Source organism: Acanthopagrus latus, chromosome 14, assembly GCF_904848185.1.
Source record: "Acanthopagrus latus isolate v.2019 chromosome 14, fAcaLat1.1, whole genome shotgun sequence".
In the NCBI taxonomy this organism is placed as follows: Eukaryota; Metazoa; Chordata; class Actinopteri; order Spariformes; family Sparidae; genus Acanthopagrus; species Acanthopagrus latus.
In genome coordinates, this window is record NC_051052.1 from 21894861 (window position 1) to 21922581 (window position 27721).

The 27721-nt window shown below is 44.9% G+C and overlaps 1 protein-coding gene across 2 annotated transcripts; it reads left to right on the forward strand.

Moving 5' to 3' along the window:
- The first annotated feature begins 176 nt into the window (after positions 1–176).
- Positions 177–27611, forward strand: cped1 (cadherin-like and PC-esterase domain containing 1). Of its 2 annotated transcripts, none has more exons than XM_037121717.1 (20): positions 177–1589; positions 5673–5847; positions 6729–6823; positions 6957–7041; positions 7135–7325; positions 7443–7573; positions 7969–8041; positions 10601–10741; positions 11846–11944; positions 12994–13109; positions 13189–13250; positions 14879–15065; positions 15138–15306; positions 23428–23527; positions 23788–23924; positions 24437–24657; positions 24725–24826; positions 25780–25867; positions 25948–26094; positions 26238–27611. In XM_037121717.1, exons 1-20 carry the CDS (start codon positions 1332–1334, stop codon positions 26445–26447), a joined length of 2787 nt encoding a protein of 928 aa, XP_036977612.1. In that variant the 5' UTR covers positions 177–1331; the 3' UTR covers positions 26448–27611. The 2 variants fall into 2 exon arrangements, with proteins under 2 accessions (XP_036977612.1, XP_036977613.1); XM_037121718.1 differs by lacking the exon at positions 177–1589 and adding an exon at positions 2589–3567.
- Positions 27612–27721: the final 110 nt, after the last annotated feature.

Below are 27721 nucleotides of genomic sequence, written 5' to 3' on the forward strand. Positions count from 1 at the left end.
TTCCACAGTGTGACTTCTTACAGTGTACAGTGTCATTAATGAACTGATGGATGAGTGACAGTATTGATAACAGTATTCAGTATTTGTCCTCCATGCTGTGGACAACACTGTGAACACACACACACACGCTGTACAAGTGTGTGTGTGTGTGTGTGTGTGTGTGTGTGTGTGTGTGTGTGTGTGTGTGTGTGTGTGTGTGTGTGTGTTCCAGAAATAACTCAGCCTTCAGAGTGTTTCAGCAGCGGTCAGAGGAGGAGGAGGAGGAGGAGGAGGAGGAGGAGGTGGTGGTGACCTACAGACCAGACTTCATTTAAAAAATAGCAGAAACAGTCTGAACTTCTTCTGTGTTTAGAACTGAGACCGGAGCAGGACGGTGTGAGTGTCCCGGGTCAGAGAGGGAGGACGGACCGAGCCGTGACGCTGCCTCCTTTCTTCTCCTGTGCTGGTCTAAGTGGAACCAGATGGTCTGGTCTGGTCCAGGCTCCGGCGCGGCTCCGCTTGTTTTGAACTTCCTGCGGCGCCACAGAACTTCTTCTTCTTCTCATCAGAGTTAAACTCAGAAGGTTGTGCGCTTGTTTCTGAGTTTAACGGACTTTAATGGAGTTAACGGTTCCGTTCGGAGTCCAGTTTACCTTCCATCAGCTGACAGGACGTCGCTGTGAGCACACAAGTTAAAGCGCTGCGCACTTTGGATCGAGCCGGAACAGAAGTGGATCTTTTCGGGTGAAGAGTTAAATGTTAACTTTCTAAAGACTCGTGGTCTCACCGACGAGGACACAAGATGCGGTCCGGCCGCTCTGAAGCGAAGTTCGGTTCTTCGCCGCGCGTCCCGGCGGCTCGTCTGCTGGTTCCTGGGTCCATGGCTGCGCGCAGAGCGACCGACTGCAGAATCAGAGCATTTTAAGTTTGATTCGTTACTGAGGGAATTTCTGTGTCCAATCAACATGAGTTAATACTCTTACAGACTCTGAGAGGTCCACGGGTTTACTCGGCATCAATATAATCCATAAAAAGTTCGGGGTGGTTCGGTTGGTCTAACAGACGAAATATATGTTTCAGGATTGTCCCAAACCTCGCTGAAAATTCTTCTATTTTAAAGTTTGTTTGGTTACAACAGAAGTTCTGCTGCTCCTGAACATAAGTCGGTCCAGTTCCACACCGGGGGACACTCGGCAGGAAGTTCGGCATAAAGTGAGCGGTTCTGCTGTCTGTGAGCTGTACAGTCACACTTGGATTAACTGCGAACTGGACCTGAAACCAGGAGACTCCGCGAGGAGATGAAGATGAGGAGGGGGCCCTCAGGAATGTGAGCTGGAGGCTCGGTTCTTCTCATGCGGTGCCTCCTGGCGTCAGCCGGCGGTCTCCTCCTGAGGGAGGCCGGGATGCTGCTCCGCCGCCGGTCCTGCTCCGCCCCGCTGCTGCTGCTCGGGGTGGCGGTGTGTCTCTTCTACCAGACCCTGATGGTGGCCCGGAACCGGCTCCGGTCCGGACAGCAGCAGCACGCCGCCGACATCCGCAGCAGGAGGCCGGCAGACGAAGTCCTGATGGAGGAGACCAGGAGGTTCATCAATACTCTGGAAACTGTACAGGTGAGGGGTGTGTGTGTGTGTGTGTGTGTGTGTGTGTGTGTGTGTGTGTGTGTGTGTGTGTGTGTGATGATGATGATGATGATGATGATGATGATGATGCCAGTAATAAGTTTCTTTCAGTCCTGATGAGTTTGAAACTGCTCCACCAGCGTCTGTTTAGAATAAACTTGTCTCATTGTGTGAACTCAGAGAGGGTTCAGTGGAACCTGAGGACCTTCTCATATCAACAGTTCTGTTCTGGAACAGCTCGGGATGTTCAGTGTGAAGGTTCCTGCATTGAACCGTCTGCTGCAGAAGCCCAGAAGACAGAGCTGAGAGCTCTGGAACAAGCTTTTACTCAGACGTTGAGTTACATTTTTTCTTTTCTGTCAAACTCAAGATGTTAAACACAGTTAAGAGCAACACGAACATCTCAGCACCAATCTTCACTCAAAATCTGCTAATTTTTAGACCAGCTTGTTTTCTGAAACAACAGCATGACATCATCGTTTTCTTTTGATCTTAACGTAAATGTGGCATTAACAATGTATTTCAACTTAACACACATTTAACTGTCTAACAGAATAAAGGCAACACTTTTATATGATCAAACTTTAGTTACAATTTGGCATATTAAAATGTTGTTAAAATGATTTGTTACTTTTCAGACTCGAATGTGAATTCAACTTCTAACAGACTAACATTCACATATGGGCAACAGCAACATCAGCAGACTTCATTTAGATATCAGCAGTTTAAGGTTGTGCTGTAATGTGTAATGTGCAATAATATCCAAGGCTTCCAAAACCAGACTTGTGATGTTATCACATAAATTTGACACAAACAATCAAACTATGATTTATTTTCAAAGTAATTTTAATAATTCATTATAATTTAATTCCAACACATCTTACAGATGGACCAAGACCTTCACTGAAGGTTAGATGTGTAATATTTTAAGTGCTGTTTACCACAACATCAACCTGACTTCAGAACTATGCTCATTGTATGTTTAACCTTTAAGCTCGGTGTGTTTAAAATGACAGATTTTCAAATGGAGTTTTGTATGGATGGTCTCCCTGTCATGGCGAGAGGAAGCTGGCGGGTCGAACCTGCTGCTGGCTCATTGTTGCAGTATTTTTAGCTTGTGAAGGATCAACGGCGTGTGCACCAGGGTTTTATTTTACTGCTGGATGATTGACAGCTGGAGGCGACAAATCAGGCTCAGAGGACCTGTTGGTGTGTGTGTTGGGAATTTGAAGTGTGTCCCTGATATAGATATTAGTGTCATTAATCAGCTCCTGACAGATAACTGAGTGTGAACTGGCAGCTGACACACTCACACGTGCACACTCACACACACACTCATACAGTCTGAGTGTGTGCGTGAGTGTGTCAGGCTGTTAATCTTGTCAGGTTTGCTGTTTAAACTGCAGCTGATCCTTTATAACTTCAGTTTAACTTGTCTGTCTGTCACTCTGAGGTGATGGCAGCTGCTCACTTAAAAGCAGTAGACTTTTTGGTCGTGGTGACAGTCTGTCGTTGTGGTGACGGTCTGTCGTTGTGGTGACGGTCTGTCGTTGTGGTGACGGTCTGTTGTTGTGGTGACCGTTTGTTGTCACGGTGACATGAAGTCAGATTTCCATCTTTAAATGTTCAGTAGATGTAAAAAGTGACTGTGAGATGATTGGGTGAGATTTGGATCAGAGCTGCTGGAGTAATTGGAGGTTCTGCTGGCGCGTGACGCTCCGCTGACTTCCTGTTTACACCTTTGATGGTTGTTGATTGGACAGAGCTGCAGATGTTTCCTAGCAACAGATTAACAGGACAACAGAGGAGGAGATTTCATTCTGAATCTCAGCAGAGAGACAGTTTTCTGTCCTGTCAGGTGTCGTTAGCTGAGTGCCAATAGTTGAACGGCTCAGAGCGGTCATGTGATCAGAGCGCAGGGTCATGTGATGATGATGATGATGATGAAGCCTCGGTTCATCAGTCTGTGGTATGAGAGCTCGTTAGTGTGTCTGTTGGTGGACTGAGTTCAGCTTCGTGTGAGTGCTGCTACATCACACTGCTGTACTGACAGGAAGTGACTCAGTCAGCTGATGAACATGATCACATTCAATGATAGACACAGGACACATTATAGACACATGGATTATCTTTGGTTTCCTTTGTGAGGTGTCTTCAAGTTAAGTGCTGCACACATTTAATATTTGATTTGTATTATTAGACAAAAACTGACTGACTGAAGTTTGTCTCCAACGAGCGGAAACACAGACTGAAGTCAGACTGAGAGCTGAGCTGAATACTAACACACACACACACACACACACACACACACACACATCAACAAGTCCGTTTCACAGCTTTCTTCTTCTGTGGTGTCTGACCCACTTTCATGTCTCATGTCTGTTTAAAGGCTCAATTCACCCAAAACACTGAAGAACAACCTGTTTCTGCTCACAGACTCACTTTGATCTGCCCCCCGCACACATACACACACACACACACACACACACACACACACACACACACACACACACACACACACACACACCTCCTGGTTTATTTGCTCTGTGATGTAAACTGAAGATCAAAACCAGAAACTGATCGACATTCTTCCACATTAAATGAACCGAACGACTGATCGATCAATCAGGAGACAAATCGTGAGAACAGAAGCGTCACTTTGAGCCCTGGGAAAAAGATTCATGCGGTTTGTGTGGAACAGTTTGATCAAACACTTAAAACATTTATAGAAATTATAAAACATTGATTCAGTGTGATGTCACTTCCTGATGACATCATTTTCTCTGATGTCATCCAGAACAAACGTCCATTAATCCACTCTTTCTGCGGTGTCAAACTAATCTATTACATCTAGTTGACTACTTATAAACATGGCTTATTAAAGAATGGGCTGATGTTACACTTCCTGTTTACATCTGCAAAGCATCATGGGAAGTCTCAGCAGCACTGCTGTATTGAGAACATTTTGTTCCCAGACTTGTGGTTTGATATTTGAGTGTACAGGAGCTGTTGTCACTGAATCCCTCAGGACTTATATTTAGATCACGTTATCTGAAGCAGCCACACACACGCACGCACGCACACACGCACGCACACACGCACACACACACACACACACACACACACACAGACAGCAGCTCATAAACACATTAATAATGACTGTTGTCAGCTCTGATTTGACTCTTTCTCCTGTGTTCATGTCGTCAGGCTGTTAAACTGTAACAGCTGATCTGAGATCTGCTGCTGAGACAGACATGTAAACAAAAATAGAAATGAACACAAAAATACTCAAAACTTACTCTAAACTTTACTGAAGTACTTCTGAGTACATGTACTTAGTTACTCTCCACTACTTGAGTACAAAGTGTAGTAGAACAGGGAAGCTTAGAGGTTAGCAAGGGTAAGTAAGGTGGCTGTGATGTCACTGTGATGTCACTGCATGTGTACAGTGTTGATCTTCTAAACTTTATTTTAGTGACATTAAAGAAAACATGCAGCAGCTCAACACTGTTAAAGGAGCAGTTCACTCAAAACTAAAACCTTCAGTCTTCGTCCCTCCAGCTCCTCCTGCTGCCTACTCCACCCACACTGCAGCTTGTAGCTTCCTCTGGAGACATGAGGCTTTAATTTTCTGAAGTGGTGGACTGACCTTTTAACCTACAGCTGTTACAGCTCAACAACACTTTATTACAGTTAGACTGTGCTGATGTTTCCATGCTGCTGTGAACTGAACAGAAGAGAAGAAGAATGAGAGGTCTGTGACCCTCGGAGGAGTCTGAGACAAAAGCATGAAGAAGAGGAGGAGGAGGCTCTGATGTTTCCTGTCACATGGAAACAATCACACAGCCTAAACCACAGAAGGAGAAGAAGAAAAGATCCCACAGGATTTCTTCATGTGGACATTTAAAGAGAGCAGAGAAGAAGATGAGCTCAGTATTCATCATCAGACACGTTCACATAAGAACTCGTCAGCTATGCTAAGCTAACTCAGCTAATGTTAGCTATTTGAGCCTGGTTTCTGTCTTTGTGCTTTGCTAGGCTGACTGTCATCAGTGTGTCTCTCTGCCTCCTCAGGCCCAGGTCCGGTCTCAGCCGTCTCCCCTCCGTCTCCGGGCAGTGGTACTGATGGGTCGACACCTGGTCTCAGACCCAGAGGTCCAGCTGTACCAGAGAGTCCTGCAGCAGCTGGACTATGAGGTCCAGATGTCCAGATACACCGAGACCAGCAGCTTCCTGCGGAGTAACCAAGGTAACAGTGTGTGTGTGTGTGTGTGTGTGTGTGTGTGTGTGTGTGTTGGATGGAGACTTCCTGTCATCCAGCAGAACTCATGTTTTAACAAGGGTCCATTTAAAAAAAGAAAAAACAACCTAAAGAAGTGAAATTAATGTTTTTAAGAAGATTTGACTGGTTCCAGATTTGTACACACGCACACACACACACACACACACACGCATGCACGCATGCACGCATGCACACACACACACACACACACAAACACACACAGTGTGTCAGTTGATTGACAGCTGCGTCTGCCTGTCCTGATCATGTATACTGAGGGGGCAGGGCCTGATGGTTCCACCAGCAGGTGAAGAACAAACAGACTGTTACAGATTTATGACATCATAAATCACACAGTGACCAGCTGACTCCTCCTCCTCCTCCTCCTCCTCTTCCTCCTCCTCCTCTTCCTCCTCCTCCTCCTCCTCTTCCTCCTCCTCCTCTTCCTCCTCCTCCTCCTCCTCTTCCTCCTCCTCCTCCCTGTAAACTGTGCTGAGAGTCTCAAACCTCAAAACAGTCGAAGCTTCAGCCAAAAGAAACAAGAACACTTCCTGTGAGCAACGATCACGTCCTCATGTTCCTCAGTGTGACTCCATGTTTGGACAGATCACTTCCTGTTTCTCCTCCACCCCTCCGGCCACCCCCGTCCCTGTGGGTGGTTTAAAACGCAGCTGTAGAGCCTTCCAGTCCAGACCAGTCCAGTCCAGTCCCAGTGCAGTGAATATGAACTCTGTTGTTATTGATAAGCCCTGTATTGATTAGACCTGGCTGCCTTATCAGATGTCATCATCAGTCATTTCCCTGGTGATGTCCACAGCTGTGACTTCCTGTCTCTGTCTCCATGGTTACAGGTGTGACTGGGTGGAGCTTGTTACTGTGTCTCAGTAGTTCAGAGAGAAGCTGTTTGAGGAGAATCTCCTTCTACCACCTGCAGAGTCATCAGATGGTGAGACTCACTTGTTCCAGCCAATCAGAGGCCAACTGAGAGTCACATGGTGTTACCTGACTGAACTCACCTGTCCATCTTAACAGTGTGTATGTGTGTGTGTGTGTGTGTGTGTGTGTGTGTGTGTCCTCAGGTGAACTTGTTGCCTGGGCTGATGGAGGCGTTCTCTGACGCAGGTGGAGGTCTCTGTCACTTCTACAGCCACTCGCACCTGACAGGTGAGTCACACAGGAAGCAGTGAACATGGGTTAGGCCTCTGGAGCTCTGATGTGTCTTTGCAAATAAAGTTTATTTTACTTTTCATGTCTCAGGCTCTGAATTACCCATGAGGCCATTCTCCTGTGGATTGACCAATCAGAAGCTGCAGGGTGTCCCGCCTCCTGCTCTGGTTGCCGTGGTGAATGTTTACGTCCTGGTGACCTCAGTGAACCCACTGATTTCTTTCCTGCATGACATCAGCGTGGTGACGACCAATCAGGAGCAGAGGGGGCGGGCCAGGAAGGTTAGACACCTGCACTATTATTATCATTGTTAATGCTATTATTATTATTGTTGTTGTTGTTGTTGTTGTTGATAAAGATTTTAACGTTTTAATCCTTCACTTCACTTCCTGTCTCAGCTCAGGGACTTCCTGCTGCAGCAGTTGGGAACAAACACTTCCCATGAGGCTTTGGGGCAGGTGAAGAAGGTGATTGGTGAAGTGCTGCAGGCAGCTGTGTCGACCACTCAGAGGCAACAAACTCTCCACAGGTTAGAAACAAACAACAGGGTCAGCAGTCTGTACCTGAGCTCACTGTCCAATCACAGGACAGAGTCTGCTCACATGTTGGTAATCTTGCATATTGATGTGGTAACGATCATTAAAAAGCTCCTTAAGGTGGAAGTCTGTGATATTTTAAGGTGGTCTGATGAGACTTGTAGAGACTCAATGAATTTACACCACTTACACTCAGGAAGTGTTTGATGGATTTGCAAAATATAATATAAAAGCAGAAAAAAACATCAAACAAAAGTTCATGAGGAGAGAGACTTTTACTTTGACAGGACACAGTTTCCTCCTCCTGTGTTTTTTGCTTTATTCAATATGTCAAAGTGACCCTGCTGATTGTTGATGGGCACATTATTGATGACTGATTGTGTTTCAGGTGTGTGTTGTGTTACCAGCTGCTCACCTTCAGTCTGCTCTTCAGTGGCTCTGTCACACCTGTCGTGGTCCAGGTAAGAGACGAGACGTTCAGGAGCCTCACAGACTCACTGCATGTCTCATTATCAGATGATCAGGTATGATAGAGCTGATCAATAACGTCTGGATTTCCCTGGGGATCAATAAAGTATCTTCCTGTGTATTTATCGACACTTCATGTCTGTAGTTTTAACTCTGGAGTGAGACATCCGGACATAAACGCAATCTTTGTTCCTGTTGTTTTGACTGACAGCTGTCGGCTGTAAAGAATTGATCAGTGCTGATCAGACGAGGTCACTCTGACATTCAGATCCGTTCTCAGAACTGATCAGTGACATGTGAATCAATAAACTATTAGTCTGATTTAAATGTAAATGTCAGATCATCTCATGTAATAAGACTTAAATGAGTCTTTTCATGTTGAAGTGCAGTTTTACAGACAAGTCACGAGTTAATAACTCCACTAAAGTCCAGTGACTGTTTCTGTCATTGTACTGATCCAGACTCAAGGCAGGAACACACCGGCCCAACCGTTGGACGTCTGAAGCGTTTGGAGAGACTCGGATGAGGTCACGAACAAATATGTTTGGTGTGTTCAGCTGCATTGAAGCTTTTGGAGCTGCTCAGACGTTGTCTGCTCCGATTCCACATGCAAAGTCTGTGGAGGTTCGCTGTTGGCCATCTGAGCCATTGGATTCTCAGATTGGAGTGTGCTAGTGAGTCAGCGCAGTGTGTGGGTGGGCGGAACACTGTGTGCGCTTTGTTTTTCTATGCACTCCGTTCCGTCATTCCCAGTTGTCATGTTTTGGAGTACTAGCACGAGACTAGCTAGCTGCTGTTGGTCTGGTAATGTCTCGCTGCATGTTTAGTATGCAGCTGTTTTGAAATACCATATTAACCCAAATATAGGAGGACCCTGATTATAAGACGACCCCTCTGTTCAAGACTAATCTTCAGAAAAAGACTCTGATAACCAAATTTACTTTGAGGACCACAAAAATCTTTTCTCTTACTGTTAGCATTTTTCAGACATCAGCCATCTTCGGACTTTACACTCCGTAACTCCATATTTCTTGGCTGACTGACAGTTGCTTGACGCCTCTGCTGCATTGACCACCATTATCTTAACATTAGCATCATAGCTCAGTCTCAGATGTCTGTTAACTTGCCCCACTTTTGATCCACTTTGCTCTGTACAATCACAGCGCCTCTCCATTTTTCATCTCCTGTCACTTCTCCACTGTGATTGACAGATGACCCCAGCCATAGTGTCAGTGACGTCTCTACAATAAGATGGCGCCCTCTGCCGTTGCGGTCGTGTAGCGACCCCAGACAACAATCAGCATGTGTCAACAGTTAGACCCCGGTTATAAGACGACCTCACTTTTCCATAGTATTTTCATCGAAAATATTGTTCTATATTCGGGACAATATGGTAGTTAAGTTTAGTTTTGATTGAAAGTAAAGAGAGTTGCATGCATAAATCTCTCGCCCAGCGTTCTTTTTTATACACACGCTACTGTGGAGCTGGCAGCACGTGTGTTCAGTGCAACTTTTCTGCTGAACGGGTCAGACAAGAGGCAACAGAGTGGTCGGATAAAGGCAGCTGGCTGTTGGTTTCAGTCTGGGCGGTGTGTGGAGGCCTTTAGAGTTTATGTGTCACAGTATGTGACTGTGACATTACAGCGCTGCTCTGTGGAGGAACAGAAGAATTGCTGCTCTTAAAGTCACAGAGTGTGAGTGTGTGTGAGGTGATGACTGTTACTGGCTGTCAGATCAAACCTCCTCATGTTTTAATAAAAGACGTCTGATGTTCATCCTGCGACCTCTCCAAGTGTCACCGCCTCAGGTTGAACCTCCTCACATCAGACTAATGTAAACAGACACACAGAGCTCCTGTTCTCCTCCCACCACCTGGCTTTTATTTTGAAAACACTTCCCCCAGAGGTCTCTTTGTTGTCAGATGGAGATGATTAAGATGAAGATGAAGATGAAGAAGTCATTAGTGCAGTTCATTTAAAGCTGCTGTGATCAGTGAAGCAGCTCCACTCCACAGAGTAATCGGATTACAAGTGGACAGCTGTGAGTACAGGACACATCTGAGACCAGTCAGCGAGATGTGGATGGCTGCAGGCTACATCACCAGACTCAATTAACAAATGTGGTGATTTTAAGAGTTGTTGAGTTAAAACAAACTTCATAACGTAGTGAAACTGTGTCTCTGACAGATTCTGACTCATTGTGTCCTTGTTGTAAATTCAGCATTAAATGTTTCAGCTGAAGTTGTTTGTCTCCTTGTAAAAAGTGTCAGTTTGTGGCAGCATGTCTGTACCAGCCTGTCTGCTTCTGTGTCTAAAGTGCTAAAGTCTTACCTGCCAACATTGATCAGCTGTTTGAACACACTGTTTACACTGATTTCACAAACAATCACGTTTCATGTATTTATTTATTTAAGTTATGATTGTGGTGATAGAAACGTCTGACATGTTGCTGTAAGTCTTTCTGAAATGAATCCTCAGGTCAGTCTCAGTTGTGCTGACAGTAAATGTCCAGCAGAGGTCAGCGTGTCCTCAGCTGCTGTGTCTCTTCTTCAGGTGGAAACAGACCTGACGCTCTCTGCCCTGTCTGATGAAACGTTTGACCGACAGATCACCAAAGACCTGATCCTGGAGGACACACTGCGCTTCCTGCTGTCCTCACACACACACCTGTCCTCACACACAGATGGCAGACAGGTGAGACAACAATAAACCAAACAGTTTTATTTGAACTGAAAATGAAACAAATCAGTCAGAAAACATCATATTTCCTTTAATACATCATTTTATACAAATATGTTTTATTTAGGGCCCGAGCAGGTCTCCACCTGTGAGCTCACTATTGTTTTTCGAATCACCACTTTTTCTTCCCAAATGATAATTTTTCACTGCCTGAACATCCCCAAAACTCACCAAACTTGGAATACACGTCACACCTGCCGAAAATATTCATAATCTGTTGTCGTCCTCAATTTTCACCACTAGGTGGCGCTATAACCAAGGAAAGTGCGTTTTGGCTTATCACTCACATAAACTTAGTGGCACATTCAAAACCCCTTGTGATATAGGCCGCACCCATGTCTGCCTACCATTTTTTTTCTGAGAAATGTTGCAAACCTGCTTTTTCTAACTCCTCCCAGGCGATTTCATCGTTTTCCACAAAACTTTGCACACAGCATCTGTGGACTCTCCTGGCAAAAAGTTATTAAAAGAATTTTGATATTCCAAAGAATACTCAAGTTATTGAATAACAACTTCCTGTACACTTTGCTCAAAACACGAAGTGTTGTATATCTCCACATTGGTCTGTCCCAGTGACATGAAACTGAAAAAAAAATGATAAACGTCCTTTTTCCAACTCCTCCTCGGCCATTTGACTTATTTGCACCAAACTTTGTAAGTAGCATCTGTGGACTTAAGACTTCTCAAAAGCGTTCACCTACGTCACACATGGTGGCCTGCTCCATTTTGATGCTTCGTCATACAACCATCAACTCATTATAACTTCCACATACAATTTGCCATCTACTCCAAATTCCTCAAACATGTAGAGGGTCATTGCTGTTTGCAGCTTTAATTAGATATTTATCTTTAAATAAAGATGTGAAGCTTCAAAGCTTTTGTGCCTTTACATTTTTTTGAAGCAATTGTATTATTTTCCAAACATGAATATGATTTTTCTGTTTCATGTTCCTCTCCTTCATCATATGTTAAGAAGCTCCAGTTAAATTACTTTCATCTTTCTGTGTGTGTGTGTGTGTGTGTGTGTGTGTGTGTGTGTGTGTGTGTGTGTGTGCTCAGTATGGTGGCTGCAGAGGGACACACTGTTTGTCAGAAGATGAGTTTCTTCTTCTGCTCCAGTTTCAGCGGCAGATGAAGACGCCTTCAGCCTTTCAGCTGGTAAACAGGACGAGTGTTCAACTGCTCCGTCATGTTTCTACTGACTGAAGTCTGATTTTAAACATGTTCTCATTCACTCTGTCAGATTTTATGTATCTTCATGTTTGATTTATGAGTCTCAGTTTTGTCACGCTTTCATTCAGCCTCCAAAAGCTACTTCAGTTCTTTTGGTTTAATATGTACAGAATGAATAAAAGGATATTTTTAAAGACTCCAGTTGACGTCGACTCAGAACGTCTTCAGTTCCTCTGTAGAACTTGGAGATCTGTCGCCTCCAGTTACAGAGGAGATGGATCAGCTTGTTTCCATGTTGTATCACAGAACAAACCCACACGGCTGCCAAACAGCCGACCACAGTTTGAGTCACAGCACTGGATATTTCTGGAGACATTTCCAGATGTGTTTGTATTTGAATCCAAACCCAGATGTGTTCTAACTCTGACCCAGTGGTGTTTGTGTCTAACCCTAACAGAGCATCAACACAGCACTGTAACAGGAGAGAAGAAGAAAATTCAGCCTGAACAAATGTTCAGTTTGAACTCATCTGCGGTTTTACAGAAATCAGCCGAGCCACCATTGGTTCTGGTGGTTCTGGTGGGTGGGTGGGTTGAGGCACAAAAACCACTTGGTTAGTTTTGGAAAACAGGTTTTGGATTAAAATCCCAGGTTCTGTCTGCTGGAACATGTGGAGAGTTCCACACTGACAGGTGCTGAAACAAACAATGTCTCTAACAGCAGCTCATGGACATGTAACATGAACCATATGTGCAATATAATTGACATATAATTCAAACATCCTGTTCAGGTCACTGAGCTGACGGTTGGAATGAAACAGATCAACTAGTTGAGCAATGTGAATAAGACTGAAGGCAGTTTTCAGATCGTTAGTCGTTAATGTTGTTCATGTCAGTGTTTGAGATGAACAGCAGAGGATCATCTGCAGAATGGAGGACATCCAGCAGGAGAACATGGTTTACTTCTTAATATCTGGTGACAATTTTGTCTTCAGTCTTTCCTGTTTGTCATTATGATGTGTTCTGTCTGTCCAGCTGTCTCCCAGCTCCTCCTCCTCCTCCTCCTCCTCCTCCTCAGCTCCTCTAAGTGTCGCTGATCTTGTGATCAGGATCAGTCATTACTACGAGCTGCAGACCAACTGCAGCCACAGGTCAGTCCGTCATCATTCAGCTGTAATGTCAGGTGTGGTTCTGTTGTTGTTGGATTCATGACTCTTATTTTCCCTGCAGAACTGATGAGACAGAAGAACTGACCAATCAGGGCTCAGCTCAGTCTTCTTCACAGGATGAAGGTGAGACACACAAGACAAATGATCGACATGAATATAGAAAACAGTCGTCTGTAAACGTTGCTTCAGAACTGATCAGCCCCAGCAGTGATGTTGTGATGGTTCGATCCAGTATGTGAACTACACGGTGCATCACCACATTGATACCACAGACAAAACATGACCACCAGAACATCACCTTCAGTCTGGTCCAATAAGATGTATTAATATGTTAAAACACCAAAGTCGCGACCCAAATCAGTGATGATGGAGGCAGCTGTAGATCAATACCAGCATGCTCTGTGAGGTAAAATCACTGTTTTTATGAATATAGTCTGGTGGACTAAGTCAGTGTTTTATGTTGATGACATCAGCTGGTTGGACGTTCTCACAAGTTGTGATGTAACATCTGTTTCCAATCAACCTTCATTCATGCTCAAGAGATCCTCACTCCATTGACATCACATCCACAACAGGCTGTAATCACCTCACCTCAGCGTCTGTACAGTCCAAACAGTGAACCACATCCTCAGAGTCCAGAGAGCAGAAACTTCACAGAACCTTCTGACACAGAAAAACATGTTGGAAACCTGACGAGGAGCCACAGAGGAGGAAGTACAGAACAGAACAACAGTTTACAAGTTATATCAACAGAATGTCTGATACAAATGATAATAGAAGTCCACCCCCCATCCACCTCCGGACCACCTGGTGACCTGGTGAAGATGATTAACAGTAATAGAGACAAGATCAAAGTGATAGAAGACATCCGTTTTTGCCTCGTACAAGCAGGTCTCTAATGTTGTGATTTGAGATCCATCATCAGATTTTATAGACACATATGGCCGAGTGTCATCTGCATAGAGGTGAAATATAGAGAAAGAAAATATAGCAGAGGGCCCAGAACAGAACAGAACCCAGAACAGGACCCTGAGGAACTCCAAGCTTCACATTGGTAAATATTGATGTAGAACTACTGTAAGAAACACATCATCTTCTTTCAGACAGGTTACACTTTAGACAGGCCAGAGATGCCCTTTGACTTTCAAGTGGGTCTGACAGCACGCTGTGATCTGTGGTATCACGTGCAGCGCTGAGCTCAGAACAAAAGCACTGCGGTGGAGTTAGAGTCAGTGAGTACGTCAGATGTCATTTACCACTTTAGTGAGGGCAGCTTCTGTGGAGTGGAGCTCTGAGAGCTGATTGAAAAGGTTCCAGATGATTATTATTTAGAAAGAAGTCTGAAGGTTCTGGGACACGACTCTTTGTAAGACTTTAGAGAAGAAGGGAGGGTTGGATACTGGTCCATAATTGTTTAGAGATCCTGGGTCGACGTTTGGTTTCTGAAGTAGAAGCTTAAAACTAGTACGGATAACAGTTAACAATCATTAACACTGTAGGTCCCAGTGCTGGACTTAAACAGTTGGCTGAAGGGGGTCCAGGGTGCAGGTCGGTGGTTTTGAGACCATTTAGTAAAAAATGATTGTAAAATAAAAGCCACAAAACTTTGCAGTCATGTCAGATAGTTTAAAAAGTCTCTGACCAATCAGCCTCCTTCCAGATCTGAAGGACGTTTCACTTCCTGTGTGACAGAATCAAAGACCTGGAGTCTCACTGAGTCCCAGTTCACTGCTCTTCTGGTCTTGTCTCAGGTGTGTGTCTGGACCCTCACCTCAGACAGATCTACACCGACCCCCCCCTCACTCTGACCCCGCCCTTCAGCCCCTGGGTGAAGGAGTACCACGCCGAGGTTGCCTTTGACCTGGTGACGGTTCGTATCCGACCCGAGCCCGTCAGACCGAACTGTCGGGTCCACCTTGACGAGCACCGAGGCCCCAGGTGAGCCCAGGACCTCTGACCTCTGACCTCTGGACTCACAGCTCAGATTAGTAATGTTTGTTTATTCTTCAGGATGGCGAACTACCCCGTCGGACTCGGCGATAGCAGGATCAGCATCCTAGTGACGGACGACACTGAGCAGGAGCCCGTCATCATGACGATCTACACCGTCCACATGTACCGCGAGAGCCGGCCCAGTTTGCCCATGTTCGGGGAACATGTGATGTGCAGCTTCGTGCAGGTACGTCAGCTGCTTTCCTATTGGCTGCGGGGCAAGAGGTGATGTCGTGTTTCAGATTCGTGACCTGCCGAGATTCTTTAATTTGTTGTTTTTCTCATGGAGTTTGGTTGGAGGAACACATGGAAGCTGTTTCACACAGCAGGCTGCTCTGAGTTAACAAACATTAAAGTCAGAGGACGACAGAGCAGCAAACATTCACTAAAGAACTGAAACACTGAAAAGAAGTTCTGACAGTCGTAAATAAAACAGCTGTCGTTTGGACCCAACATGTTTGGACCTCGTTTTCTTTCACAGCAAAACAACCTGAAGGAAACACTGACAAACAGTGCGACACTGAAAACACACAAGTCAAGCTCGAGTCCAGCTCGTTAGATTCTCTGTGTTGATTCTGTCCAAAGATCCAAACCTGGACTCGATCTCTGTCTCTGTGTCTTTGTGCTTCCTGCTGCTGTGGTTCAACATGTGTCCACCAGGAGGCAGTGTCACGTCGATCAAAGCACACTGTGGAGAAAACAAGCAGAAATCAGGAAACAGGGATGGAACATGTCCGACTGGCACCGGGCGGGTCCAGGCTCCCAGGACACTTTTCTTAGTGGCCAAACTGTGTAACTACATGGTCCCGTGCCGCCCTGCAGCCCAGCAACACTTCCCAGAAGTTGACATTGTGAAAGAAGTGGCTCAGTTTTTTCAGCGCCACAGCCCCCAAGACCCGACTCGTCTCCCTGTCAGAACATGATCGATCGGGTCCAATTACTTTTGGAAACTCTAGAACAGCTGCACGATTCCAACCCTGTGCAGGTTGAACATAATGTCCTCTGTCCACGGGGGGTTTGGATCTCAAACACTTCCTGGCTGCACCTCATTGGATGAATGCCACTGTGGGCCGCTGTTCCGGGATCTCAACCGGACTAGCATGGCGGCTCGTTTGGAAACTAAGAAAAATGTTTCAGTGTCTCTGAAGACATTTGAAATGAGAAACAATAGAACAGCTGCAGTACGTGTCTTCATTTTAACTCAACAACTGTTAGTTCTGATGCTTTGTGAGGAGGTTCCAGAGTCCGGCGGTCCCACTGGACTCTCCTGATTTGCATTAAGTAACCAGAATTCATCTTTATGCAAATCCATTCAAGTGATTCAGAGGAGAACCAGCTGATGTGAGAGCAGCTGTGAAGCTGCGAACACGCAGCGCTTCAGCTCAGCGAGCAGTGCCGAGCTTAGTCTGATGAATGTGAGCGAGCGGCTGGTTGGACCTCAGGTGTTCAACGCCATCAGGAAGTTATTAACTATAGAACAACATGCACAGCTCCACCAATCACAGAGCAGCACTGTGTGCTGACTGTAATGAGAGCTGACTGTGTGTGTCTGCAGCTGTAATGTGAACCATGTCTCCATCTGGTTCTGATGAACTTAAAGTTTGGCTGTGAGGAAGTGAAACACATTCAGAACTGGGTTTGAAGTTTTCTACATTCTTGTTGGTCTTTAGAGACAAACGACGTTACACTTTGATTCGTTCCGTCTGTTGCTGCTCACAGTTTTCACTCTTTCACTCTAAGTTCTTCCTCTGGAGTTTCGTATGGACCCGTCTGCTCCGGCCTTGCCTCGCCTGTCCTCTCTGATCTACCTGCAGCAGGCAAATGAACAGAGTGGGCGTTCACTGATGGGCTCCAGGAGGACAGAGAGGCCATTGATGCCATGTGGCGTCGCCTCTTTCAAGTTCAGTCATGTGAAGATAGAATTAACAGGCCAGGTCGGGCCGGGTCAGCCCCACAGGTGCTCACTGGCTGCAGCTTCAGGTCACGACACACCTGATCACATGATCGATCCCACTGAACAAGAGTCAGAGTTGATTCACCCTCCTGCTCGTCTCGTACAGAGCTTCATGTCTCATGTTACTGGTCCGAACGGGTCGGCAGACAGTCCAGGACCCGGTTATATGGTTCTGCCTCTGCAGGAAGCAGCTGCTGCTTTCTTTAAAGTGTTTTCAGGAAACTTCCACCTGGTTTGTGCTGGTCAGTGAACTGAAGTCCAGCTGGGACGCTTCAGGTCTTCACTGCTCTGAGGTCCGATGTCACAGAATAACAGCAGGAGATCAGTGAGTGACAGGACGAGTGTCTGAAGCTGACGTCACGTTTGAGGCTGCGAGGAGTCAGACGGTGTCGGGTTTCTGTAGAACAGCAGAATGTCATTAAATCATGCGGTGGGTCAATAAGTTCTGTGCTCGTTTCACTGCTGTCGTTGTTTCACCTTCTTATTGGGAAATCTGTTGACAACTGTTTTGGGTTGGTAATATTTCCCATGATGCCGCACTTTCACAGACCTTTGAGTTTATGCAGCTATATTGACGATGTTCTCAGCTCTAATATGAACCAGAATACTGCACTCTGATTGGCTGGAGGCCACCTCAGACACGTCTGTGACTGTCTGTCCTTCTTCTTCTTGTTCCATCATCGTCTGCTCGCCACTTTGATTCGACATGATAAAACCGTTGTTTGTTCTGCAAGCGTGGAGAATCGTATCAGTCTGTGGTTGCTGGTGTTTCCATGGCAGCCCTGAGTGTATCCAGCACGACGCTGAGAGGGTTACCAAGCCCTGGTTTCCATGGCAACAACACTAAGGCTAAATGGAGGACAGGCCCTGGCTGGACCAAATGCTGCAGACAGCTAAACATGATGTTTGCTAATGCCACACAGCTGCTGGCTCATGTACTGTTGATTAGCATAAAATAACATGCTTACAAATGCTTTTCATGCTAACTAGCAGACGATGCTATCTATCTCTCCCTGTTGTTTATTGGGCGGGGTTGGTATTAGAATATTTTTGAGCTGTTCAAATATAATTTATTCAAAACAAGTGCAATAAAAACAACATTAGGCTGCCTAGCTTATATGCTAATGTTGTCTTGACTTGTGTTTTTGTCTGTTTTTTGGTGAAGTGTGGCTAAAAACGAGAACGCTGACAGAGTTAATGTAGAGAACAGTAACATGTTGGTCTGAAATAATCTGAATGTGTGTTTGAGATGTCAAAGCTAACACAAGAAAACACACTGAAGCACAAGTTCCTACATTTCTCTCCTCCCTGCTCCCATTTTGTGACTAATGTAAGCTAGCAGATAACGTTTATAGATTCTGTCTCTGGTGCTTGTGTGAGATTAGCTTCACTCTCTGTTAATAGCTGCACTGTAGTCTAACAGTCTTTCTCTCAGCGAGGAGATCAGACTGTAATACTGGCCTTAATCTCTGAATCATGATCTAATCTGTGTTGATGATCCAGATGGACCAGATCCAGGATCTCAAGGATACTGCAGCTTTCATCCTTCACCTCAAATAACTCCTCAGACTTCAGCTCTCAGCTCTGTAAAGCCGGCTGCACGTTAGCACGAGACACAAAGACTAAATAACTGATATATTGCACCCATCAACTGCTAACAAGCTAACTACCATGCTAACTGAAATGTTACAGAGATGATGACATGAACACAAACAAGACAGAGAGAAGCCACTGACACTAACGTTTGAGTCATTAGCTTGAGAGTATAACAACTAGCACCACCATTTCTGTTAACTTAAACTAAATTAGCTTAAAACTGAAGCCTCCCATTCCTCAGTGGGCATGTGACATTAGCCTGTTGGAAGAGCTAACACTGACGTGAGCTAACACTAGCTAACACCTATGGAACAGCTTCTGTTGAGTGTCAGTGTGGTTTCAGTGAACGATGTCTGACCCCCGCCCGTCTTCTAAACTTCAAATGTAGAAACTTCAACAGCGTTTTCGTGGTTCAGATAAAAATCTGTGTGATGTTCTGACGACAGTATGCTGTGATGCCGACATGTTTCTGACGTGTGATTTGTCAACTCACATTAAACCTTCACATAAAAATGTTTCTGTTTGAGCTGTTTAAGTCTGATCTCATATTTCAAACTACAAGTCATTATCACACATGTTGGTTGTGCGGTGCAGCTGACAGCAGGGATCCTCCCGCAGTCGGAACATTAAATCTCCAGCAGGAGAGAGAACCCGTCCTCTCTTCGGTCCAACACGTGTTTGTGATCAGCAGCTTGAAGGAATAAATTCAGATAAACGACAGAGGGAATCTGTTCCACACTCAACATATTCCTCTGTTCGCTCCTTCTGTTTGAGTCAAACTGCTGCTGGATGAAAACGTGTCGACGCTTTTACTTCTCAGACCTGTTTTATGAACTTCACCGACATGCAGGTGCGGATCCCCGACTCCGTCAGGAGAATCAGTGGTGCTGAACTCTGAGCGTCAACTGAAGACAGCTGAAGAATAAGACGGTGATCAGCTGTTCACAACGCTGACGACAAACTTCACTGCTCAGAAGCAATAAGTTAACTCAGTTTTTCTCTCTGTTGATTTTGTGTTTATTTCTTTATTTCATCCGGTTTGTCCTCAGTAGAGACCACACTGTCTCCGTGTCTGTGTGTCTGTCCTGAGGAGACTCCAGCAGTCTGTCTGACCCGATGTGTTGATCCGGATTATCAGCTGGTTTACTGAGAGAGTCACATCAGATCAGACCTGGGATCGGTCCGGCTCTTTGATCACACCCAGGATTATTTCTGTGTTTCTGTTCGAGGGGACGGATTCAGATCAGACCCCCACTGAGACACTTTGTTTTAGACTCAACTTCACAGACTTAAAGTGACTTCATCCCGTCGGTGCTCATCCAGTCGGACTCTAAACAAGGAGGAATGAAACATGATCCGGACCATGGTTCTGTGGCCAAACTGTGATTCAACAATTAATACAGAATCCTGTCATGGAGCAGCAGAATGTGAATGTTCTCAGCACACAGACACATCTGTGAGGACTCTGATGGACAGTAGGACTCAGATGGACAGCAGGACTCTGATGGACAGCAGGACTCTGATGGACAGTAGGACACAGATGGACAGCAGGACTCTGATGGACAGCAGGACTCAGATGGACAGCAGGACTCTGATGGACAGCAGGACTCTGATGGACAGCAGGACTCTGATGGACAGTAGGACACAGATGGACAGCAGGACTCTGATGGACAGCAGGACTCTGATGGACAGTAGGACTCAGATGGACAGCAGGACTCAGATGGACAGCAGGACTGATGGACAGTAGGACACAGATGGACAGCAGGACTCTGATGGACAGTAGGACTCTGATGGACAGCAGGACTCTGATGGACAGTAGGACTCAGATGGACAGCAGGACTCTGATAGACAGCAGGACTCTGATGGACAGCAGGACTCTGATGGACAGCAGGAGTGATGGACAGTAGGACACAGATGGACAGCAGGACTCTGATGGACAGTAGGACTCAGATGGACAGCAGGACTCTGATGGACAGCAGGACTGATGGACAGTAGAACCAGTTCTCAATCGCACAAAGAAAAATGTTTTTTTTATTTTCTAGCAGAATGAAATAAATCACGTTGTCACAGATATGAAGGAACTTTGGTTTTGAAAGGTTCTATAAGAATAACGTTTAGTGTTATTAATAAATACAATATAATCAAGAGTGAAGATGATTGTTGTCAAACACAGTAATTTTTAAAACAAATGTATATCAATATTACATTACAGCTGCAGAACATTAGGATGATACAGCTCCCAGGTCAGTCCCTCTTCCCTTGTGCCATCTAAGCCCCTCCCACATAGGAGGAGCCTGCTGTGCACAAGCAGGCTTGTAACCATGGTAACAGAGGAGGCCAGATAACCAAGATGTCACATTCAAAACAACAACATGAGCCCTGATTGTTCTATTTTCTGATCAATACAGCTAAATTACAGTGCCTCATGCAGATCACTGTAGATATCCAGAGAAACAATCAATATTCCTCACATCACTGTAGACGAGTTACCAGGTGATCATTCAGGTGATCATCATCACCTGCTGCCTTCCTGAAGCATAAGGAATGTTATTTCTCTGAACTGATTCAGCCATTTCAGAGCTACTGAACACAAAATAACATTATTATAACTGCCCGCTCACTTAAAGACACCTTAGCTAACCAGTAGCCATAAAGACAAAGCTAAACGCCAGAGTTAGCATAAAAGCTAACAAGCTAGATTTAGCAACAAGCTGCGTAGCTCCACTGCAACATCGTACAGTGATATGAGCTATTGAGAGTATTACTGTAACCACCATCTTAGCCTTGTGGTTAAAACACAGAGTGAGACATATCCAGCAAGTTCTTACCTGTCCAGCAGAAAAGTCCTGACAGCACCTCCACCTCTGAAATGACGCTCAGATATTTGTCCTTGTTTTCTCTCTGGCTCGGTCCAGTTCTTTATTTCAACACTGCTTTTCTTTGTCAGTCTTCTTATTTCTTCTCTGTGACGTGGCCAATGGTGGGGCATGTTTCTGCTCTGTTGTTGTTGTCTGTTCTCTGCCATTGTTACAGTTTGAGCTGTAAGGTATCTGACCAGGTGACAGCAAGCACTGCACCTGCACAGGGAGGGGGCTGCCAGCAGCATGCAAGAGTGATTGACACTTCTCAGACACGCCCCTTGGCTCTGATTGGTTGTGGATTCTGGCAGATCAAATTACAGCCACTGGGTGGAGCCACAGACAGCTGACCTGTATCTGATTCTGCTGTCAGACCATAATGACAATTTAAGCTGATATAACAAACAATATTTCAGACCACAACTTTAATATTTATAGTGATAATAATGATAATAACTGTCTTATTGACAGAATATTAATATTTAATTTGTTGACATGACAATTGTCTTCACGGTCATTTTAATACAAAGAATAAAAACTCAAATCAATCATGAATAAATAATATTGATGAATCAGAATAAACATGATGATGTCATTGTGACATCACAACATTAATAAACACATAAATCTGTTAAAGTCATCCAACACGTTGTTGCTGAGCCTCGTCTGGTACTGATCTTCATCCTCCTCATTTTGGCTCAGAACCAGCTGTTGCTCTGAGTCACAGGAGGAGTCATATTGATCATATTGACCATATTTTGATGTCTGACTTCAGAAGACAAAGCTTGAGGAGTGTCGACGTGGCAGCGAGCTCAGACAGCGGTGTGCTGCGGGATGAAAGGTGGCGGCGGTGTTTGTGGCGCTTCAGTCGGTGTCGGCGGCTGATCTCAGACCAGCGTCCCGTCTGTTTGAGCGTTTACACTGAGCTCAGGTACGAACAAGAAAATCCCTGTTAAGTTTTCTTCTCTCACTTTGTTGTGAGCTGCGGCGCCGGTGTGCAGAATGTGGCGCCACCTCGTTGAAACCTGCAGCAGCAGCAGAAGAAGAGTGTGTGTCTGTGAGGACGTGTGTATGCGCGGCAGCGGCTCTGAAGTCGGGGCCAGACGTGGCGGCTCCCACGGGGCCCCTGAGCCCAGCGGGTCGGGTTTATTTGACCTCTGACCTCTGAGATCTACAGATGATGGGACGACACTCGGCAGAGATCTGTGACACAAAGAGAAGAAGAAGAAAAGGCTTTGATTTAAAAGAGCAGCAGAGGAAGAGGAAGAGGAGGGTAATGTTCAAATACAAGGACAGAAGAAGAAGAAAAAATCCATGCTGCTCCTGCTGCATTCTGGGAAATCTCTTGTGAGAGAGAATTGAGTCCTAGTATCAACATCCTGAGTAATCTGATTACAGTGTTCAGCTCATCACTGTGACCTCAGTGATGTGATGTCACTTCCTGCTTTGTATGAAACAAACCCGTCCATCACTGAGACAATCAGACTCCATGTTTCTACTCAAAGACAGAAAGAAGTTCATGTAGAACATTTGCTGAATTAACACAAAGGTCCAAATAATGCAGAATGAGTCAGAGACAGAGTTTCACAGAGTTTATAAAGTGTCTCCAACTCAACAACTCACTAAACTGACACATTTGTTAAGGGAGTCTGGGGACTTTTATTTCAGCCAGTGATGTTTCAGATGGTTCTGCTGCAAGTAGTTAATAAAAGGTTTGAAGGAATAAATCATTCTTATTCTTACTGTTAATATTTTTTATTATTATTATCATTGTTATTATATAATATTTTTTTGTGTCGTTTCTTCAGAACTGGTGAAGATGTAGTTTCATTGAATGTCAGCCTGATGAAGCGGCTCATTGAAAATAATGCAGTTCTGCTCTGTTGTGGTTCTGTTGCAGGACTGCGGTCTGCTGGTTCAGCCCGGTCTCTCCTGTGGTCTCCAGCCCTTCATCAAGTCTCACGCTTCACTTCACACCTGCAGCTCCGGACATCAACCAGGTGTGATGTCACTTCCTGTGTGTCACCTGTGGAGAAGATGATTATTGATATGAACAAACCTGCAGCAGAAAAACTCAACCTGTTCTTTGTTCACTTGATATTTTCTATGTTCTAGTATTTTATACTGTTTATATTTATTTAATTATTAGTTTGTTGTGTTTCTCCTGTTGGACACGAACAGACAGCTCAGCTGTGTTTATGCTAAGCTACGCTAACAACCTCCTGACCTTGTCTAAACCTGTCTATCTCACCTGTCTCAGGTCGGTGGGTGGTTCCGTGTCTCAGCTGTTCTGACAACAGGACGTGTGATTGGAGGGAGGTTGCCTGGCAACCAGATGGCTGTTACCACCCGCTGGTGGACCGTCCTCTGTTGCAGCACTGTATGAGGGACAGGAAGGTGAGGACTCACTTATACCCACCTGTCTGCCTGTCTGTCTCTTCTCACACTTCCTGTCTGTCTCTTCTCACACATCCTGTCTGTCTCTTCTCACACATCCTGTCTGTCTCTTCTCACACTTCCTGTCTGTCTCTTCTCACACTTCCTGTCTGTCTCTTCTTACACTTCCTGTCTGTCTCTTCTCACACATCCTGTCTGTCTCTTCTCACACTTCCTGTCTGTCTCTTCTCACACATCCTGTCTGTCTCTTCTCACACTTCCTGTCTGTCTCTTCTCACACATCCTGTCTGTCTCTTCTCACACTTCCTGTCTGTCTCTTCTCACACATCCTGTCTGTCTTTGTTTGATATCAAATAAACCAAAAGAATCAAAACAAATCCTAAAGAATAAGATTTATTGAAACTTGTCTATTCAGTCTCAAACACCATGTTGGACACCTGTTGAGGTGTCTCACCTGTGGAGGTGTCTCACCTGTAGACCACATGAAGATGATTGGTCCCATCTGTCTTCAGGTGTTGTTCATCGGGGACTCGACCAATCGTGGGATGATGTACTTCCTGATGGAGCGAGTGAACGTCAGTCTGGAGGACTGGGGAAAGGCTCACGACACGCTGGTCTACAGGAACCTGAACGGCAACCGGACCCAGGTCAGCTACTCGTACTACCCTCAGTTCTGGTTGGAGAAGAAGAAGAGGCCGACGTTCAGACAGGCTCTGCTGCAGCTCATCGACAGGTGACACGAAGTACTATTGATGTGAGGTCACGTGGTGATTCTGTGCTAATCAGTTTCCTCCGTAAAGGTCACGACCTCTAGTGAATTCTAACCTGACAGTCCTGGTGGTGGGCGGAGTCCAGTGGCTCAACACAGATCACCTGAGGACCATCAGAGAGGTGCTCAACAGGTGAGCAGATCCACGGACACACCCATCAACACCAACAAGTTCTGATGATTTTAATAGTTTGATCTCTAGCATCCTGCACAGCTGAGACTCCTCATGAATAAAGACTCAATAATGAGTTTGATCTTTTTACATCATCAAACCAGCTGATTGTTTTGAAATACAACCATGTCGTCAGCATACAGCTTTACATCAGATCACAACACAAGGAGGCCAGAGGTTGGTCCCTGTGGAACACCAGCTCTAATTTAAACCTGACACAGTGTTGGATTTACATTAAGACTCCTGATAGAGTGACAGCAGATGTGAGTTATATATACAGTATGTATATACATATATATAACTCATGTCTCCTGTCACTCTATCATATACGTATATATCATATATATAGAGATGGCTATCTATATCAGGGGATCACTTCAGCTGTGTAGCACTGAAGTTGTTGGTCTCAGTCTTGAGTTGAGTTCTCTAAATAATGATTAAAGGGGTATCACAGTGTTTTTCCTGCTGGCTCTATGATTCCTACTCACCTGTCCAGTAGATCTGATCATTAGAGCTTCAGTTGAATCCTTCAGGGCGACTGCAGCCGTCACAGTTCTGCTACTCTGTGTTTCAGTCTCTAGTCTTTATACAGAAACATTCCTACAGATTTTAGTTCAGTAATCATCATTTTGCCACAAGAAACACAAGGTTTGCTCTGGAATTTGGTGAGAGTTGAGTTGTTACAGTATGGCGACGGTGGAAATGAGTCTGAAGTCATCAGCTGTCACAACTCGTCTCCAGAGAGACTTCAGAGTGATTCCTCTCCTTGAACGAGGTTAAAACTTCTGTCTATTAGAGAAGAAACACTGTTACTGGACCGGACTGTGACGGACACCCGGCTCTTCAAAGTGTTGCAGTCAGGTAGCACTGGTCAATATGCCAACATGCTGTCTCCGCCTCCTCTTTCTCCTCAGAGTCTCCCTTAGTGACGTGCTGGTGGTGGTGAAATCTTTGGGGATGGGCTTCCATCTTCCTGTGGATGGGATCCGATCCCTCAGTCCGGTACGGTTCTGTCCAATGACACATAAGAGTTTGTGGTGGTGCTCATCAGCAGCCTCACCTGAATCTGTCCTTTGTTTCAGAGAGAGATCCAGGATTTGTACAGAGAGAATCTAAACATCATCGTCACAGCAAAGCATCATGGGTACGAGGTGATCGACACGTTCAGCATCACAATGGGTCGATACAAAGAGTTCCTGCAGGGCCGCTGTGCCTGCCACTTCCACCAGGTAACACGGCGCCACGGCCTGCAGATGTCTGACAAACACAAGGAAACTCAAGCTCAATAATCTGATCAGATCTGGACCAATCAGGGAGGTCCACTTTCAGACACCTAACAAACATTAAAGCAGCTGTTGACTTCACTTCACAGGTGGACAAGTTTTGGTCCAGCAGGCTTCCAGAAAATATGACGTCCACAACCACCAGAACCAGAACCGGACCAGGACTCAGCATCAAATCAGCTGTGCACGACATGGACCAGGAGACGTGGCCCAAACCCTCGTCCTACCATGTGAGAGGACCAGTGAACCAGGTGTACTCTGAGATCCTGCTGAGCCGCCTGTGTCCCAGAAACACCTGAGTGTGTGTGTGTGTGTGTGTGTGTGTGTGGATCAACGCTGACCACGTTCCCTGTCGGTTCTGTTCGTCTGAATAACTGAACTTTATTATTATAAATATTAGATAAGCTCTCCATGTGACACCACAATTAAAAAAAAACTTAAGAGTTGAAGGTCCAAAGTAAATACAGACAGAACCTTTTCCTGCTGCTCCATGAAGATCAGCGAGTCCGTCATCAGAAGCACCTGAAGGATTTCCTCATGTGCAGTCGTTAATAAACACAAGCAGAATACACAGAGTAGAAGAGTAGAAGAAGAAGAGTTTGGGTTGGTGACGTGTACCGGCCAGTTTCAGCTCACACCAGCTACGTTTAGCTAGCTGCTCTCCAGCTATTTTAATGTTGGCCAGCTAGTTGTTATGTGAAGGTAATAGCTGTAATGCTAATCTGCTAGCTGCCTAATGGACACTGACTTGTATCTAATGTACAGAGACTCATTTCTGACACATGATAGCTACTCTTTAATGCGCTTCAGGGTTTTTTCTTTAAGTGCATCGGCTAGTTTGCTGATAAGTAGTAGCGAGTTAGCATTCTCGCTAATGAGTTCCTAGCTAGTTTCTCATGTGCGCTGAGTAGTGTTAGCGCAGAGCGGCTGGTCTGCAAGTGAAGGTCTCAGATGTTGTTGGACTCACATCAGCCTCTTTGTTTCCTCATCCACATTGTATTTATATTTATATTTATATTTATATACCTCAGTCCATCACTTTATTGTGTATATCAGATAACATTCAGCACCAAAGACTCGATGATAACCGTGTTTATCATGTGAGGGAAATGTCTTATTTCACCCTCTGCTTATATTTTCTATATTTTTCTACAGATGAATATTGTGCCTTTGTCTCTGGACATGTTTACATGCTGGAAAATAGAATATATGAATATTTATATGAACATTATGATTCTCCTCTGCTCTTTAAAATACGAACACATTTACTAGAAAGCAAACCGGCACAAACATGAAAACATGAAACAGTTTTATTTCAACTTCCTCTGTTGCTCCTGAATGTTTAACATCTTCAAAATCTGTTTTCTACTTAAAACTGTCACAATTTAAAAAAAAAAACAAACTGTAAATTGTGTCTTTATATTTTGTCTTTGCAATAAAACTTCTGTGTATCATAAACATTTCATCAGCTGCTTTTATAAGATGGATGTGATGAAGTGAGAACATGCGAAAGTTAATTCTGGATGATTGTTCTGTAAAACAAACGAGTTGAGTTGATAAAATCTGAAGTTCA